The following is a 15306-nucleotide window of genomic DNA, read 5'->3' as shown; positions in this document are numbered from 1 at the left end:
AGCAGAGGGCAGAAACTTCAGCTATTTCTTCTAAGTCCGAATTTGATCTGTTAACCGTCTGAAACTCACCCGAGGCCCTTGGGACCTCAACCAAATATACTAACAAGTCCTAACACATCATACGAACTTAGTCGAACCCTCAAATCACCTCAAACAATGCTAAAATCATGAATTACACCCCAATTCAAGCCTAATGAACTTTGAAATTTCTAGTTTCTACAAACGACTCCGGAACCTATCAAATCACGTCCAATTGACCTCAAATTTTGCACACAAGTCATAAAAACATAACAGAGGTATTTTAATTTTCATAATCAGATTCCGACCCCGATATCAAAAAGTCAACCCCCGGTCAAACTTCTCAAAAAATTAAACTTTCGGCATTTCAAGCCTAATTCCTCTACGGACTTCCAAATAATATTCTGGACACGCTCCTAAGCCCAAAATCACCATACGGAGCTATTGGAATTATCAAAATTCAAATCCGAGGTCGTTTACACATAGGTCCATATCCGGTCCACTTTTCTAACTTAAATTTTTAATTATGAGACTAAGTGTCTCATTTCACTCCGAGTTCCTTCCAGACCCGAACCAACAAACCCGATAAGTCATAAATCAATTGCAAGACATAAATTGAGCAGTAAATGGGGGAACGGGATTATAATATTCAAAACGACCGGCCGGATCGTTACATTTCGCCCCCTTATTGCTTCCGGATGATTCCTACATATAAAAACACAACAAATAAGCATAAATCAATACATTTTACATCCGAAATCCATGAAATACGAGTAAAATATGAGGCGATATACATATAAATATATATACTTTAAGCCAAATATCAACACCCCACACTTAGACTCTTGCTCGTCCTCGAGCAAAGGGACTATCAACTATACCCCAACAACGTACACATCTCAACTAGAAAGGAGCATTTCAATTTTTTTTAACCATACACTCTCCCCTTGACTATGATCGATACCGACAATCAAGCACGAACATGCAAAATTCACATTCTTCCCATTTTAAATAAGCCCAAGTATATCATTTCAATTTAATCAATTCAAACAACCTATCTGTAACCACCCTACCTCAAGAGCCGACTCGTTACCACTAAGCTCCCTCACTCGCGCACTCACCCAACAAGAAAAGTTTACAACATTATCAATCTTTCATGAGATCATGTGCCCTCACCAACAAACAAAAGAGTGAATATAAAGTAATCAACACATTCAAGTATGCCTTTAAAAATAATTTAAGGACATCACACAACCGAACAAAATTCGCTCACTCTCATAAAGAATTTCATGTGCATCCTGTGGTCGTACCATAAGCTTGTCCGTAGTGGACATCTCTACTAATCTAAGCTAGCTAAATCTACGATCAATTAGGACTTTAAGGTTGTAATGTAGGCTGAGGGGCAGGTGGGATACATTTAGGAATAGTGGCTAACCCTCCTAAGCACTTTAATACACTACACTCAAAAATTGAGCACTTCTTCTTCTCAACCATTTCACTCGCCACCAACCATCTACAACATAACCCTTTTCCCCAATTAAATACTTCTATATTTCCACCAGCACGAATTAGTAGGATTCGGAGATGTGTGTTTCTCTATATTATTTGAACAACTATTTTTTTCCTTCTTGCAATTTTTTTTCTTTTTCTCCACACCCTCCATACATTAAGGTTCATCGGCTAGTGACTTGTTTTCTACAACTTTAATGCACCTTAAGGGCCTTTCCATGGTTCCACTCGAAAGCTACTCCACAATCTCTCACCTTAATTCTTTTAGAGACTAAGTGCCTTAGGAGGTAAAGGTTCAACAATCTCAAGTTAAGAACAAGATAGAGATACGGCTTGCAATGTGGGTGCCAAAGAAAAGGTCTATAGGCTCAAAGGGGCAAGCAATGGAAAATTTTATTTTTATGTGACAAGCACATCTATGATCAAGCAAGAAATGCCTACTCATCTCCTAGACTAGCACGACTTAATGATTTCGCTTCGATTAACACACGGGACAAGTTCTAGACTACACAGGATAGCACAGAAGTTCACGATACCTCACACACACATTGCACATGACTGGATCGAGACGATTCTATTCAACTCTCAAGTCAAGCAAACACATATAATTGATAAAACTTAAGAAATATCGCACTATGTGGCATACAAGTCAAACAACTGAGAAAAGGCGTCACAGAGTAGGCTGTTTATTTTACTCAGGCATCACAATTCAAATCAAATGTACGGGAAGGCATGGCACATGCCATAGCCTAATATGCCAGCATCAAACACGTCAATAGGTATCTCAGAGCAACTCAATTTCTTCCTATCCTACTCCAAAAAAATGAAATACCCGGTTCGAGCTACACCCTTGGAAAAGAATCGGCGCCCAAATAAAAACCAAGGTATCCTACCTAACTATCCTTAAAAAAATGTTTTTGGTGTTTTTTTAAGTCGGACTTTAATCCCTCAAAAACATTGTTCAAAAGATCCATCGTCTGGAAAAGTGCAAAATTTTCTTATTTTTTTTATTTTTTATTTTCATTTTTTTATTTTTTAAAATTTTACAAAAATCACTACACTAAGAAAGAATACTACAATTAAGCTCGGATGGCATAGAAAATCACCCAGAGAATCTCCTCACCCCATACTTATAATTGTGCAATGTCCTCAATGCACATAATATATATTAAGTGGGTAAAAGAGACTCCCTGGTACGCCAAAGGCCGAAGCATTAGCAGTTTATGGGATACTCAAACTTCTCCTAGGTGTGATCCTTTGTGCGGTCACCCCACACTTAGTTCCAACCACCTGCTCGATGTTTCACACACATACTGGCTTTGATTCCATCCTCCTACTCCTACAAAACACAAAAATAACACTACAAAGATAACACAATAAAAAAATAAACAAACAAAAAAAGCAATAGAATTGGGTTGCCTCCCAACAAGCGCTTGATTTAATGTCGCGGCACGATGCCATCACTTTCACCACTTTTCCTTCCACTTTGAAGGTATGAATTGTGCCCTCAATTTTGCATCAATTTTTCTGTCTTGTTCCTGGAGTGGTGGTGTGAAAATAAAGGAACCAAGCAATAAATATCGCATCTTGCACTTCTTGGCCCTTAAGTCAGGAATGTCATTTTGTCTCCTTGACATCACAAATTTCAGAATATAAACACTTTGTTCCACATCCATTGACTCCTCCATATGCTCGAATGGATCAATTCTCATGTCACCAACTAAACACAATGTTGAAAAGTGGTTAGAATGAGGTCCAATACGCTCCAACTCTAAAATCGCTTCACTTTTAACATCCTCACTTTTGCACACTTCGGCAACCTTGGCATCATTAATAATATTTTGGTCGAATTGTTGAAACTCCTCTTTTTGCTCCACAAACTGACCAGTATCCACAATAATTGGTTGTAGGGCATCACACGCCTCAACCTTTTTATTCAATTTAGCCTGCATGTCATGGATATCTGAGCCAAATTGGTCTATCTCTTGCCTGAGCTCAGTTCTTCCTTCTATCAGTTATTCTGTCATATTTGAATAACCATCACGAATAAAGTCATGAAATTTTATCAATTGAGCTTGTTCCTCTAGCCAAGATTGGCTCACTATATCTGCTTCTTCAAAATTATCTTCTGGTGGGAACTCGCTCTCTTTAGCCACTTCGTCCACCTCGGCCTTCATTCTCATGATTGTTGTACTAATTCTTTGTATAGCCTTTTGATTTTCATCTTGTTATTCGGCTACTTGTCTCATCATGTCCATAATACGGGCAACACGCTCTACATCCTCCACTCCATTGCTCCTATCAAACTCATAAACATTATTAGAAATATCATAATAAGGGCTCAGAGAAGGGTAAAAAGAATTAGGACAACTATCTCAATGGTCGCCCTGCCAACCACACATATTATAAAAATTCCACTCATAAGATTGAGATTTACAATTTTGCCACAAGTGTGGTCCTCCACAATATGGACAGGGATCACCAAAATAAGAATAAACAATATTCGACCAATTCTCATTCCAAGATGCCATGTAAAAAAAATATAATACTAACTACACTAAACTAAAATTAAAAACTTGAATAGAAAAAAAAAGTAAAAGGGTAGGTATATCTTGTATAATAACCAAGCAAGGTGATTAGGTATATCCCTATTCTAACAGCAAATCCGTTCCCGATGCTCTAGTTCAAGATCTTGCTTTATTCAATCTTATATGCAATCTAAAATTCCCTCTCCCGAGTTCAGTCCTAGATTCGTAGATAGTATTCAATTGGTCATCAAGCAATCAAATAATTAAGCGCAAGATTGAATAAATAAACCAATGTGATAAAATAATAAGAACAATTTAAACTTCAAACTACAACGTTCATGTAGCACCCAAAACTATAGAACTAAGAAACTATGACATTAAAGGAAAAGAAGAGAAGAAAAACTAGTTAGAAGCTTCCACCAAGCGTGGTGTGTGTGTTCCCCCACGTAAATTATCCTTCAAAGTATGTTAGATATCCTCCAAATTAGGTTTAGACTTGCTTTTATACGAGTTGGGGGGGGTCTTGGGCCGAAATAACCTTGTCCTGGGTGAAGTAGGAGATGTTTTCCGTCGCCAGCGCCCAGGGTAGTGTGGGGCGCTAGCCCTGGCGTTGGAAAAATAAACATTCTGGAAATTGGGCCACAGGTAGCGCCCCACGCTGCCTGTGGCCCTGAAAATCGCCATTTTCAACTTTTTATGCTTTTTGGCTCTAATCTTACACTTTTCGCCCCTTATTGCCTCTGGATGATTCCTACACATAAAAACACCATAAATAAGCATAAATCAATACATTTTACATCCGAAATCCACGAAACACGAGTAAAATATGAGGTGATATACATATAAATATATATACTTTAAGCCAAATATTAGTAATCCACCAAAACCAAATGCTCAAGTTAGTGGAAAGGATGCTAATTAAGTTCTTCTTTTAGGATAAAGAGGAGGAAGCTATCACAAAGGTTTGGGTATCGTATCTAGGAAGAGGTTGTGCTATCATAAAGGGAAGAAGGCCGTTTGGGATTTAGAGATCTACGAGCAAAGAATACTATTTTGGGGCACAAGCTGAATATATTAAAAAAGAAGAAAATGAGCATAGTTGTGAAGCTCAATGGAGGCAAGGTAATTCTCATATCTGACAAGCATAGGTTAGAATACTATTTATTATATATAGTAGCAACTAGCAAGTAAAGGATGGATTATCAAGCTTTTGGTTTTAGTGTTGATGTATAAGGTGAGAGTTCCTTTGCAGTAAAGGATGTACATCAAATGTTCCCTGGCCTTCAAGTGTTATCTTTAATTTCTGGTATGGAGAATTCTTCATAACAAATTAAACTAGCTTCCCATAGATGACATTTTAGTAAGGATGGGATTAATTTGCTCTTCCTTCCAAAATGTTACAAGGGCAAGTAGAGAAAGTAGAAAACTATCCAGCATTTAACGCTAGAAGAGAGGCTAGCAGCTGCTGTCTGGAGTTTCTTTAATTTCTTCACCTATATACGCAAGTTCCATTTCAATCCGATTGTGGATATAACTACGTAGTTGATACAAATGAATTTTCAATTTGAACTTGATGAGTACTGGATGCCCTTATTATTAACAATAAATACTAAAAAATTGTTTGCTTTTTCACCTTGGATTAATTGATGATTTAGCAAGTGACTAGGACAGATAGTGCTAATCCCTGATAAGTTCCACTCATGTTTTTCCAATAATTAAATATGTTCACCTTTATCACTCAGTTTATGAGAGTCAAGAATAAGTATACTTATATGGATTATCAAACTCCATTTGGTTGACTTTGGTGAAAAAGGCTACAAATTCGTCTTTGCTTATTCCTAATGGCAGATTGCCATGAGTTGAGTTTGTATTTAACATTTTAGGGTCCACCTTAACAAGAACGCTTGATCGAGGTTAAAATCCCGGTAAAAACAATAGTTATTTATCTGTCTACACTTTAGTTAGTTGAGTTACTCAATACTTGCGGTGATTGAGGTACCTGAGGGAGTAATCGAAATACTTATAAGTTTATCCAAATACCACCCATATTTAAAAAACAAATACGCGCTATGCACGAATTTACCTGTTTGAAGTCCCCCTCACTACTTATTTTCCATTTCTCACAAGTCATATGTTGATGTGTAGTTAGTCTATTCTTAAGTAACTTATATGCTTTATCATCTATTTTTGTTGATTTTGGATTCTAGACTGGGAGGTCAGGCAAAAAATTTAGATCTTTGTTCTTTCTTCAATATGTGTCCAAATACATCTATGAGCATTAGAAAGAAAATAGCTATCAGCGAAAGACTTACATTTACCAATTGTTTGTGGATAATATTGATGTTGGTGTGACTGAGAATCTCTTTAAAGGAATATTTTCAAAGTGCGGGAAAGTATCCAAATGCAGGTTGGGTTTATTTAACTCTAAGGGCAAAAATCATTTTTAACCTGCATCCGAAACTATTTACACTCGATTAGGGGCGTATGCGCTTTATACCATGCGGTGTCAAGAACACCACTTAGTCGAAATTTTCAATTTTCACTAGATTTTTATAAGAAAAATAAAAATATTGGGGATATGTATAGAAAATGACACCGCTTATCATTATAGTGATTTCTTCATTTGTCCATTTATTTAAATTATGACATCACTTATGCAAAATTATTAGGATTGCTTATCGGGCAGATATTTACGCTTAACGGTTCGATATATCAATTATCGGCTTATAAATATACTAATTCACTAGCCAACCGATAAGATATCGAGTGGATCGGTATTGAATTAAAGATTATCAGACGGTTTATCGGTTAAATCAAATAAATGATAAAAATGAAGTACATCGACTATAACTCAATAGAGATAAGGGGAAACTTAATACATATTCCAAATTCAAAGACTTCTTGTGTAACATGAATCTGTCCGTAAGTACATGGAAAACAACTCTAAAGTACTGAACATAAACAATTATCTCAAAATAAAAAGTAACAGACTATAGCACTCATGAAACAGTTGTAAGGCTTGCCAAAACTGTCGATCACTAGCACTTAGTTAGTTGGCTTGAATCAACTCTTTGTCGAGCTCACCACATGTATTTGTACTCACAATAACTTAGAAGATATCCAATCATAGTAAAAATATAAATATAATACGTCTTAATGGGTTAACGGTTTATCCGATAAAAAAATTAATTAATCCGTCTCCAAACTGATAAACTGTTAATTATAAAATTTCAATTCGTTCACCAACCGTTAATCATAACTCGATACCAATAAACCAATAAGCCAATTTTGCGGTTCGATTATCGGTTACAATTCGGTTTTGAACAGCTCTAAAAATTATGAGTACGTCACTGTATCCGGTAGCTGCAAAAATGTATAATTTTTATATATTTTTTGTATATAACATACAGAAATATGTGTGTATATATATTTTTATTTTTTTATTATTATTTTTTATTTTGAGAGCGGCTATACAATGACATTTTTCATTAAGTCAATTATCCAGCTTATTAAGCAAAAATCCCGTTTTTGTTTTTTATATACATCTGAAAGGTATAAAAAGAGAATAGACTTTTTGAGCAAAAGGGATTCTCCTTCCTTTTTACATAGGTTTTTTTTCCTATAGATACAAAACTAGGACAATATTTATCCAATTTAACTAAATTTTTCTATTTATAAAAAGTAACTAAAGTTTTTTTTTTGCAATATATATATATATATATATATATATATATATATGAATTCGGTCAAAACGTACAATTTATATACAAATTGTATACAATTTTTTGTTGTAGACAATTCGATCAAAACATACAACTTATATACAATTTTTTGTTGCACAAAATCCAGTCAAACACATAAAAATTCCAAACAACTTGCATATAATTACGTTATATTATGTCATTTGTACATCTGACATACAATTTGCGTAAAATTTATTTATGTCTTCCTCTTCGAGTTTCAATCTGAAATTCAAACCAAAACCCAATTGAATCTCAGCAAAACCCTCTCAAAATTGAGATATAAATTTCAAAGAATATTCTCAGTCATTTGCAATAACATCAACAAATAACAATTTTGCAAAACCTAATTTTCAAATTCAAAAAAGTGTCAAAACTTTAAATGAATGTCAATGGAGTATTCAATGGATTTTAATCAGGTTTATTATTTAGGATGAAATGATTGAGATCATCTAGTATTGCTCAAGGTTTATATTTCTCTATAACAATTTCCAATGGTGATAATTCAGTTAAATTCGTAATTTCATTTGTTTGAATCTTAATTATCTTGTAATCATTACTGTCTAGTTAAGTCCTTTTTTTTTAAGGCGTCCAGTTGAGTCTTCTAGATCTACTCTAATGGACTATATGAAGAAAAGAAAATTTTCTATTTAGAGAATTTATGAGAATGATATGAAGTGTTATTGTAGTAAAAAATTGGGAGGCTTGAGGAAGAAAAAAAAAGAGGGGAAAGAAAACGGGAAAGATTTGAGTCTAAAACTACTTTGTTAACACTAGAGATTTTCTAATATATACTCTAATGATTATATCTCTAATATACTAATAGCCTTCTACTAAGCACTAGTCATCTAGTTAGTATCACTTGTACGAATTTTCGACTTCCACTGTTTACTGAACAAGTGAAGTTTATCCGATTTCATAACTAGTTGAAACATTCGAATAATAAAAAGTTCTCTTTCTAATCCTATTTAGATTCTGTTGGATGAATACAATCAAACAGAATCCAATTCTGATGAAAAAATTCAAATTCAAAAATGAAATAGAAAAGAAACAAAATCAAAAAATCAATATCACTAAGGTTGCATGACGGTCATCTATTTTCTACTCTCAAATGAAACCAAACAATTCAGCAAAGTTACTAACGAAACGCATTAGCTGACAAGAGAGTATCGCTCAAGTGGTAAGCATCCTTCATTGAAGTCGTAGGTTCGAGTCAGCAAAGGAGTAAAGTGGGGGAGCTCCTGGGGAGGGGTAAAAAAAACGGATTATCTAGAAAGGAAAGAAACCCACAAATGAAACTAAGGATGAGAGAAAAATGGGTTTTCGTACCAAACACGACCAATATATTTCTCCATCTCATCAAGATTGCAACACGACCCACCAACTTCTACCGTGTAAGAAAATGATTTAAAAATTTGGGGAAAAAAGAAGATTGACCATTCAGAACCTACACTTGACAAATAAATGAAACCAACTCCAAAAAATGGAATACTATGCTAGATGAAATTAAAAATATGGAAACACAATTGTTGTAGGTTGAACAAAATTTTTGAAACAAAGAAGTGTATATTTACCATATTGCTTTCATTCCAATTAAGAACATTTTACAAACACTCATACTTTCACACTGACTGAACCATAATCACAAACCAATGTAAAATACACTCGTACGTGGATCACAACAATTAGTGGTCAATCTACTTAGTCCATCACACAGATGAAAAGCCACTCATCCATCAGAAAGCCAAAAAATCGCAAGATTCAGACAAACTGAAGGAACTCAAAGATACCTCAGGCAGCAACGTCCTCTTCTTCCTCTTCGTATTCCTCATCATCAGCGGTTGCATCCTGGTATTGCTGGTACTCGGCCACGAGGTCATTCATGTTACTCTCAGCCTCGGTAAATTCCATTTCGTCCATTCCTTCACCGGTGTACCAATGCAAGAAAGCCTTGCGCCTAAACATTGCTGTGAACTGCTCGCTCACTCGCCTAAACATCTCCTGAATAGCCGTTGAATTTCCAATAAAGGTTGAAGCCATCTTCAGACCCTTGGGTGGGATGTCGCATACACTGGATTTGACATTGTTGGGAATCCACTCGACAAAGTATGATGAATTCTTGTTTTGGACGTTAATCATCTGCTCATCAACCTCCTTAGTACTCATCTTACCACGAAACATGGCAGAGGCAGTTAGATAGCGACCATGACGAGGGTCGGCAGCACACATCATGTTCTTGGCATCCCACATTTGCTGCGTTAGTTCGGGGACTGTGAGGGCGCGATACTGCTGGGAGCCTCTAGAGGTCAGTGGAGCAAACCCAACCATAAAGAAGTGGAGACGCGGGAATGGAATAAGGTTAACAGCAAGTTTCCGTAGGTCAGAATTTAACTGTCCAGGGAACCGAAGGCAGCATGTGACACCGCTCATGGTGGCAGAAATAAGATGGTTAAGATCACCAACTGCGACGCAGTAGAATAAAGTTAATTCATCAAATTGAATCATGTGTTCAGCAAAACTGGTGCAAGAAAGAAATAAGCATCAAAGAAAACCAATTTTGTACAATAAGAACACCTATTTTTAGCATCAACGATTGCAGGCTAGTGGACAATGAAGTGAGAAAGGCCCGACGCGCGAGATCAGGGTTCAAATTTTAATAGAGAAAAAAAAACGCTGGGTGTTCTTCTCATCCAAAAAGCCTTAGTGGGTAGAGTTACAAGTTACATGTGCTAGTGGGATGTATCAAGCACCCAGTCCACCCACCCCCCCCCCCCCAACCCCCCACCCCCCAAAAAAAAGTAATTCTATTACTGTGCTTGTTCCCAGGTGCCTTTCAATGCCAAAGTTTCCTTTGGGAGAGGGCACTAAATTCTCAAGTTCACCACAAAATTAGTGATTCACAAGTAAATACATAAGGAGTTAACCTGCAGCTATAATTTATTTAATCACGTATACCCACCTTACAGAAAAAGGAGAAGTGCGCCAAGTGAAGTTCACATGTTAGAAATAAGTGGTGGAAAATTTTATCTGATATGTCTAATTTCTATCTGGTTCTCAATTCTACACAAAAAATAGCAACCAACACAAGTCATCAGACTTACAGGTAGGAGTTGAAAGCTTCAATGTACGGAAACAAATATCATAAAGTGCCTCATTGTCCAAAACCATGCATTCGTCTGCATTTTCTACGAGCTGATGAACGGAAAGGGTTGCATTGTATGGCTCAACAACTGTATCAGATACTTTAGGAGAAGGAAAGACTGAGAATGTCAACATCATTCGGTCTGGATACTCCTCTCTGATCTTGGAAATGAGAAGGGTGCCCATACCAGATCCAGTTCCTCCACCCAAAGAATGACATACTTGGAATCCTGCACGTCAAAGTAGATATACAATCAGCAGAGAATGGATGCATTGTATAATCAACGGGTTCAACTAAACCAGTATCTCTTACATAAAGCATAGATATATATGTGTGAAAAATCACTAAAACACAAATAAATATTAAAATCTGAACCCATAATTGTAAAATTTTGGGTTTAGCGGTGAGAAACATAAAAATTTGAATATGCGCCTCTAACCATTAGCACATCATGATAGGGAAATTATATAAAGAAATGAACTTATAAACACCAAAAGAAGGCAAATGAGTAACCTCAAAATCAACAATAAGAATACTAGATCAAACAGAATCATATCAACCCCATATTTCAATCCCAACTTCCTCCAAACTCAAGTCAAAATCTTTATATTTCCAAAATTCAACACGTCAAAAATGTAACAAATTTCAGATAACATATCAATGGTATCAATGAAAATTCTAACATATTTATCGATCAATCAGCATAGCCAAAAAAGATTTGATACATCCAACCAAAACCCAAAAATTAAATTGCACAAATTATTAAATTTAACGGTTAATCCCAAATTTATTGAGGTCGGGTATATGCATCCTCGGTATTCATTTCAATCTATCTGGAGCTCGTTTTTGTTGAAACGTGTGACAATCTTATCTACAAGTTTAAGTCGTTATCAAAAATCACACTTATATTTACTTAATTATATCTTCAACAGTTTCATCAACCCTTCGCCTCTATCCAACCTATCAACACAAAAAGCAAAAAAAAACAAAAGGAAATTTAAAACAACAACCTTGCAAACAATCACAATTCTCAGCCTCTTTCCGTACAACATCAAGAACAGCATCAATCAATTCAGCTCCTTCGGTATAATGTCCTTTAGCCCAATTATTACCAGCACCCGATTGACCAAACACGAAGTTATCGGGCCGAAAGATCTGACCAAACGGGCCGGACCGTACAGAATCCATAGTACCAGGTTCAAGGTCCATAAGAACAGCACGTGGAACATAACGGCCACCACTTGCTTCGTTATAATAAACGTTGATTCGTTCTAGCTGAAGATCGGAGTCGCCGTTGTATCTTCCTGTTTGGTCAATCCCATGTTCGTCACATATTACTTCCCAGAATTTGGCACCGATTTGGTTGCCACATTGACCACCTTGTATATGGAGGATTTCTCTCATTTCTTTTGTATTGGGATTTGAGGAATTTTTCTGGGATTTTGCGATGTTTTGTTTGTTAACGAAGAATGTTTTTTGTTGTTATTTTAGAGGATTTGAATAAAGAGTGGACGGAGAAGATGAAATTGGGGTATGGTGGAGGGAGCAAATAATGTGGGTGGAAATGGAATTATTTATAATTTATACTTGTCCGAACTCGAAAGTGAGTTTAATGTGAAAAGGGCCAAATATACGAGTAATTTCGAAAATTGTTTAAATATAATTTTCGTTATACTATGAGTCTAAATATACTTATGGCGCTATACTTTGGGTTCAAATATACTCCTCAATTAAACGGAATGACACGTATATCGTTCAGTTTTTTCAAAAACAAATCAATTTTTTCAGTTTTTTTAATGCAATTTTTTTGTAAAAACTAAAAAAAAATTATTTTTTTTTAGTTTTTAGTAAAAATAATTTCAATTTTTACAAAAAATTACTTTAGAAAATTTCTTTTCGGATATTGATAATGGGTATGGTTATGGGTATGGGTTTTTTTAATTAATTATGAGTTATTTAGAATTGGCCAATAGGACGATGACATGTGTCACTCCGTTTAAATAAGGGGTATATTTGAACCCAAAGTATTGGGAGGAAACACTACCCCCACGTGGCAGCAAGTGAAAAATGGATCAAAAACCTAAATGATGACTCTTTGGCTAGGTGGATAGATGGCATAATTAGGGGATGTTGGCAAATTATCCTTATCAAGTGGGGCCCAAACCACTATGATAAGAGTAGCTTCAACGTGACTTACAATTCTTATGAACCCCTACAACATGCAATGGATGGATATCTCTACAATGTAATAGATGTAGCTTCAACAAAAATTCTTATGAACCCCTACAATGTGCAACGTGACTTACAGTTCTAAGGGAGCCCGGTATAACCTTTCTCAAGAATATCATACGGATTTTTTCCTACTTCGATCCGCCGTTACGTATTTTTCACAAAAGACGTGGGTTAGAGGGATTGTTAAGAGAATCGGCTCAGGTATGTTAAGACTATCCGTTCTTTCCTTTGGCATGATCCATATGATACAACAAAATGAGCAAACGCACAATTTTCACAAAATGAATCTATTCTTAGAAGTACTAGTGATGCATATGTTCTTCTTTCCCATGTGTCTTAATATATCTTATGTTCATGAGTCTCAGAAAAATACGTAATTGATAAAGTTTATCCGAAAGGCATATTGATCTTATGACATTCCGAGAAATCTTATTAACTTCTTATGCATTTCATGCATTTATACATGTACCTTGACCCATGACCAGATGGCATTATATACGCGTATATTATATGTATATGGGACATGGGAAAATATTACGGCGTTATATACGCACCACCACCTGATCAGTTGGTATACGTTGATGATTTCGCCCACAGAGGCCGAGATGATATGACGGGATGCCCTCAGAGGCTTGATGATGTTATGTACATATATACCTATGCATGATACGACACTTATACGCACATGCATGACTTTATAAATATTTCAGGATTCACAAGGTTATTTAGACTTATAGGCGGATTCCTTTACTCCATGTTTCTTCTATGTCTTTTATGTACTGATTTTCATACCTTATATACTCGGTACATTATTCGTACTGACGCCCCTATTTCCCGGGACCTGTGTTTCATGCCCGCAGGTGCAAGTAGACAGGCTGACGGTCCCCCTTTTTAGGATCCTTGATCAGCGAGAGTTGGTGTGCTCCACTTGATCCGGAGCTGTTACTAGTTTTGGTACGATGTGTTTGGTATGTAGATATGGGTACAACGGGGCCCAGTCCCGTACTTTATACAGTTGTACACTCTATTAAAGGTCTGTAAACAGTCATGCATAGTTGGATAGTATGTGGCCTTGTCGGCTTCTAATTTTGGATATATAGTTGTCTATAGCAGCATTGTCGGCTCGCCCTACCGTTTTTCGCATGTATATGTATATATGTATTTTGGACATATTTTCCTCACGTATGTTATTCACATGATTCAGCAGTTTAATAACAGATGTTATTCATGACCTACCCTTAATTCATGTTTATATCTTAGATGCATGCTTAGGGTGTTCGACAGGTAGGACTCGGGCACTCGTCATGGCCCATCGGTTTGGGTGATGACAAAAGTGGTATCAGAGCAGTTCTGTCCTAGGGTTGTCTACAGACCGCATCTAGTAGAGTTTTGTTTATGAGTGTGTTGTGCACCACATTTATAAACAGGAGGCTACAGGACATCTAGGATGTTATACTCCTTTCTTATCTTAGATCGTGCGATATAAGGATTCATTTCCCTAACGATATGTTATGTTTTCAGCGATGTCTAAGAAGGCTACAGCCACCCAGAAGGGCAAGTCCGTGGTTGATGAGACTACTAGTCGAGCGCAACAAGTTACTAGGGCTCGGGGAGAGTCTCATAGTGAGATTCTATCTCAGACTTCACAAAACCCGCCCTCTCCAGAGGAGCTTCGAGGGGCACCAGCTCCAGCGCCTGCCCTTGTACACCTAGCTCCTCAGCTAGATGCACCGGGTCAGGAAATGAGAGATGTTATTCAGCTATTAACTCGATTAGTAGCCGCACAGGATCAGCGTCAAGAGGTAGGTATTGGTCATACAGATAGGGCCATCAGTGCGAAGGTTCGTGATTTCATTAATTTGGACCCTCCAGTATTCACTGGAGCATATCCAAACGAAGACCCTCAAGTATTTATCCATATGATGCAGAGGACTTTGAGGGTAATGAAGGCCACTGCGACTGAGTCACTTGAGCTAGCTTCCTATAGACTTAAGATGTTGCATTTAATTGGTACGAGTCTTGGGAGTTGTCCAGAGGTGAGGATGCCCCTCCAGCGGTATGGCGGGAGTTTACAGAGGCTTTTCTTCGTCATTATCTGCCACCAGAGTTTAGACGGGCCAGAGTTGATAGGTTCTTG

General features: G+C 36.7%; 1 protein-coding gene across 1 annotated transcript; it reads right to left on the bottom strand.

Moving 5' to 3' along the window:
• Nucleotides 1-9341: 9341 nt before the first annotated feature.
• Nucleotides 9342-12520, bottom strand: LOC104113586 (tubulin beta-3 chain). Its single transcript, XM_009623796.4, has 3 exons — nucleotides 11948-12520; nucleotides 10897-11166; nucleotides 9342-10257 (listed from the first exon to the last, which is right to left on the bottom strand). The coding sequence occupies exons 1-3, from the start codon at nucleotides 12339-12341 to the stop codon at nucleotides 9587-9589; spliced, it is 1335 nt and encodes a 444-aa protein (XP_009622091.1). The 5' UTR covers nucleotides 12342-12520; the 3' UTR covers nucleotides 9342-9586.
• Between the last annotated feature and the right edge of the window lie 2786 nt (nucleotides 12521-15306).

Source organism: Nicotiana tomentosiformis, chromosome 2 (assembly GCF_000390325.3).
Source record: "Nicotiana tomentosiformis chromosome 2, ASM39032v3, whole genome shotgun sequence".
Taxonomy (NCBI): Eukaryota; Viridiplantae; Streptophyta; class Magnoliopsida; order Solanales; family Solanaceae; genus Nicotiana; species Nicotiana tomentosiformis.
The sequence above is the reverse complement of the archived record's forward strand: the minus strand, read 5'-3'. Positions and strand labels throughout refer to the sequence as shown.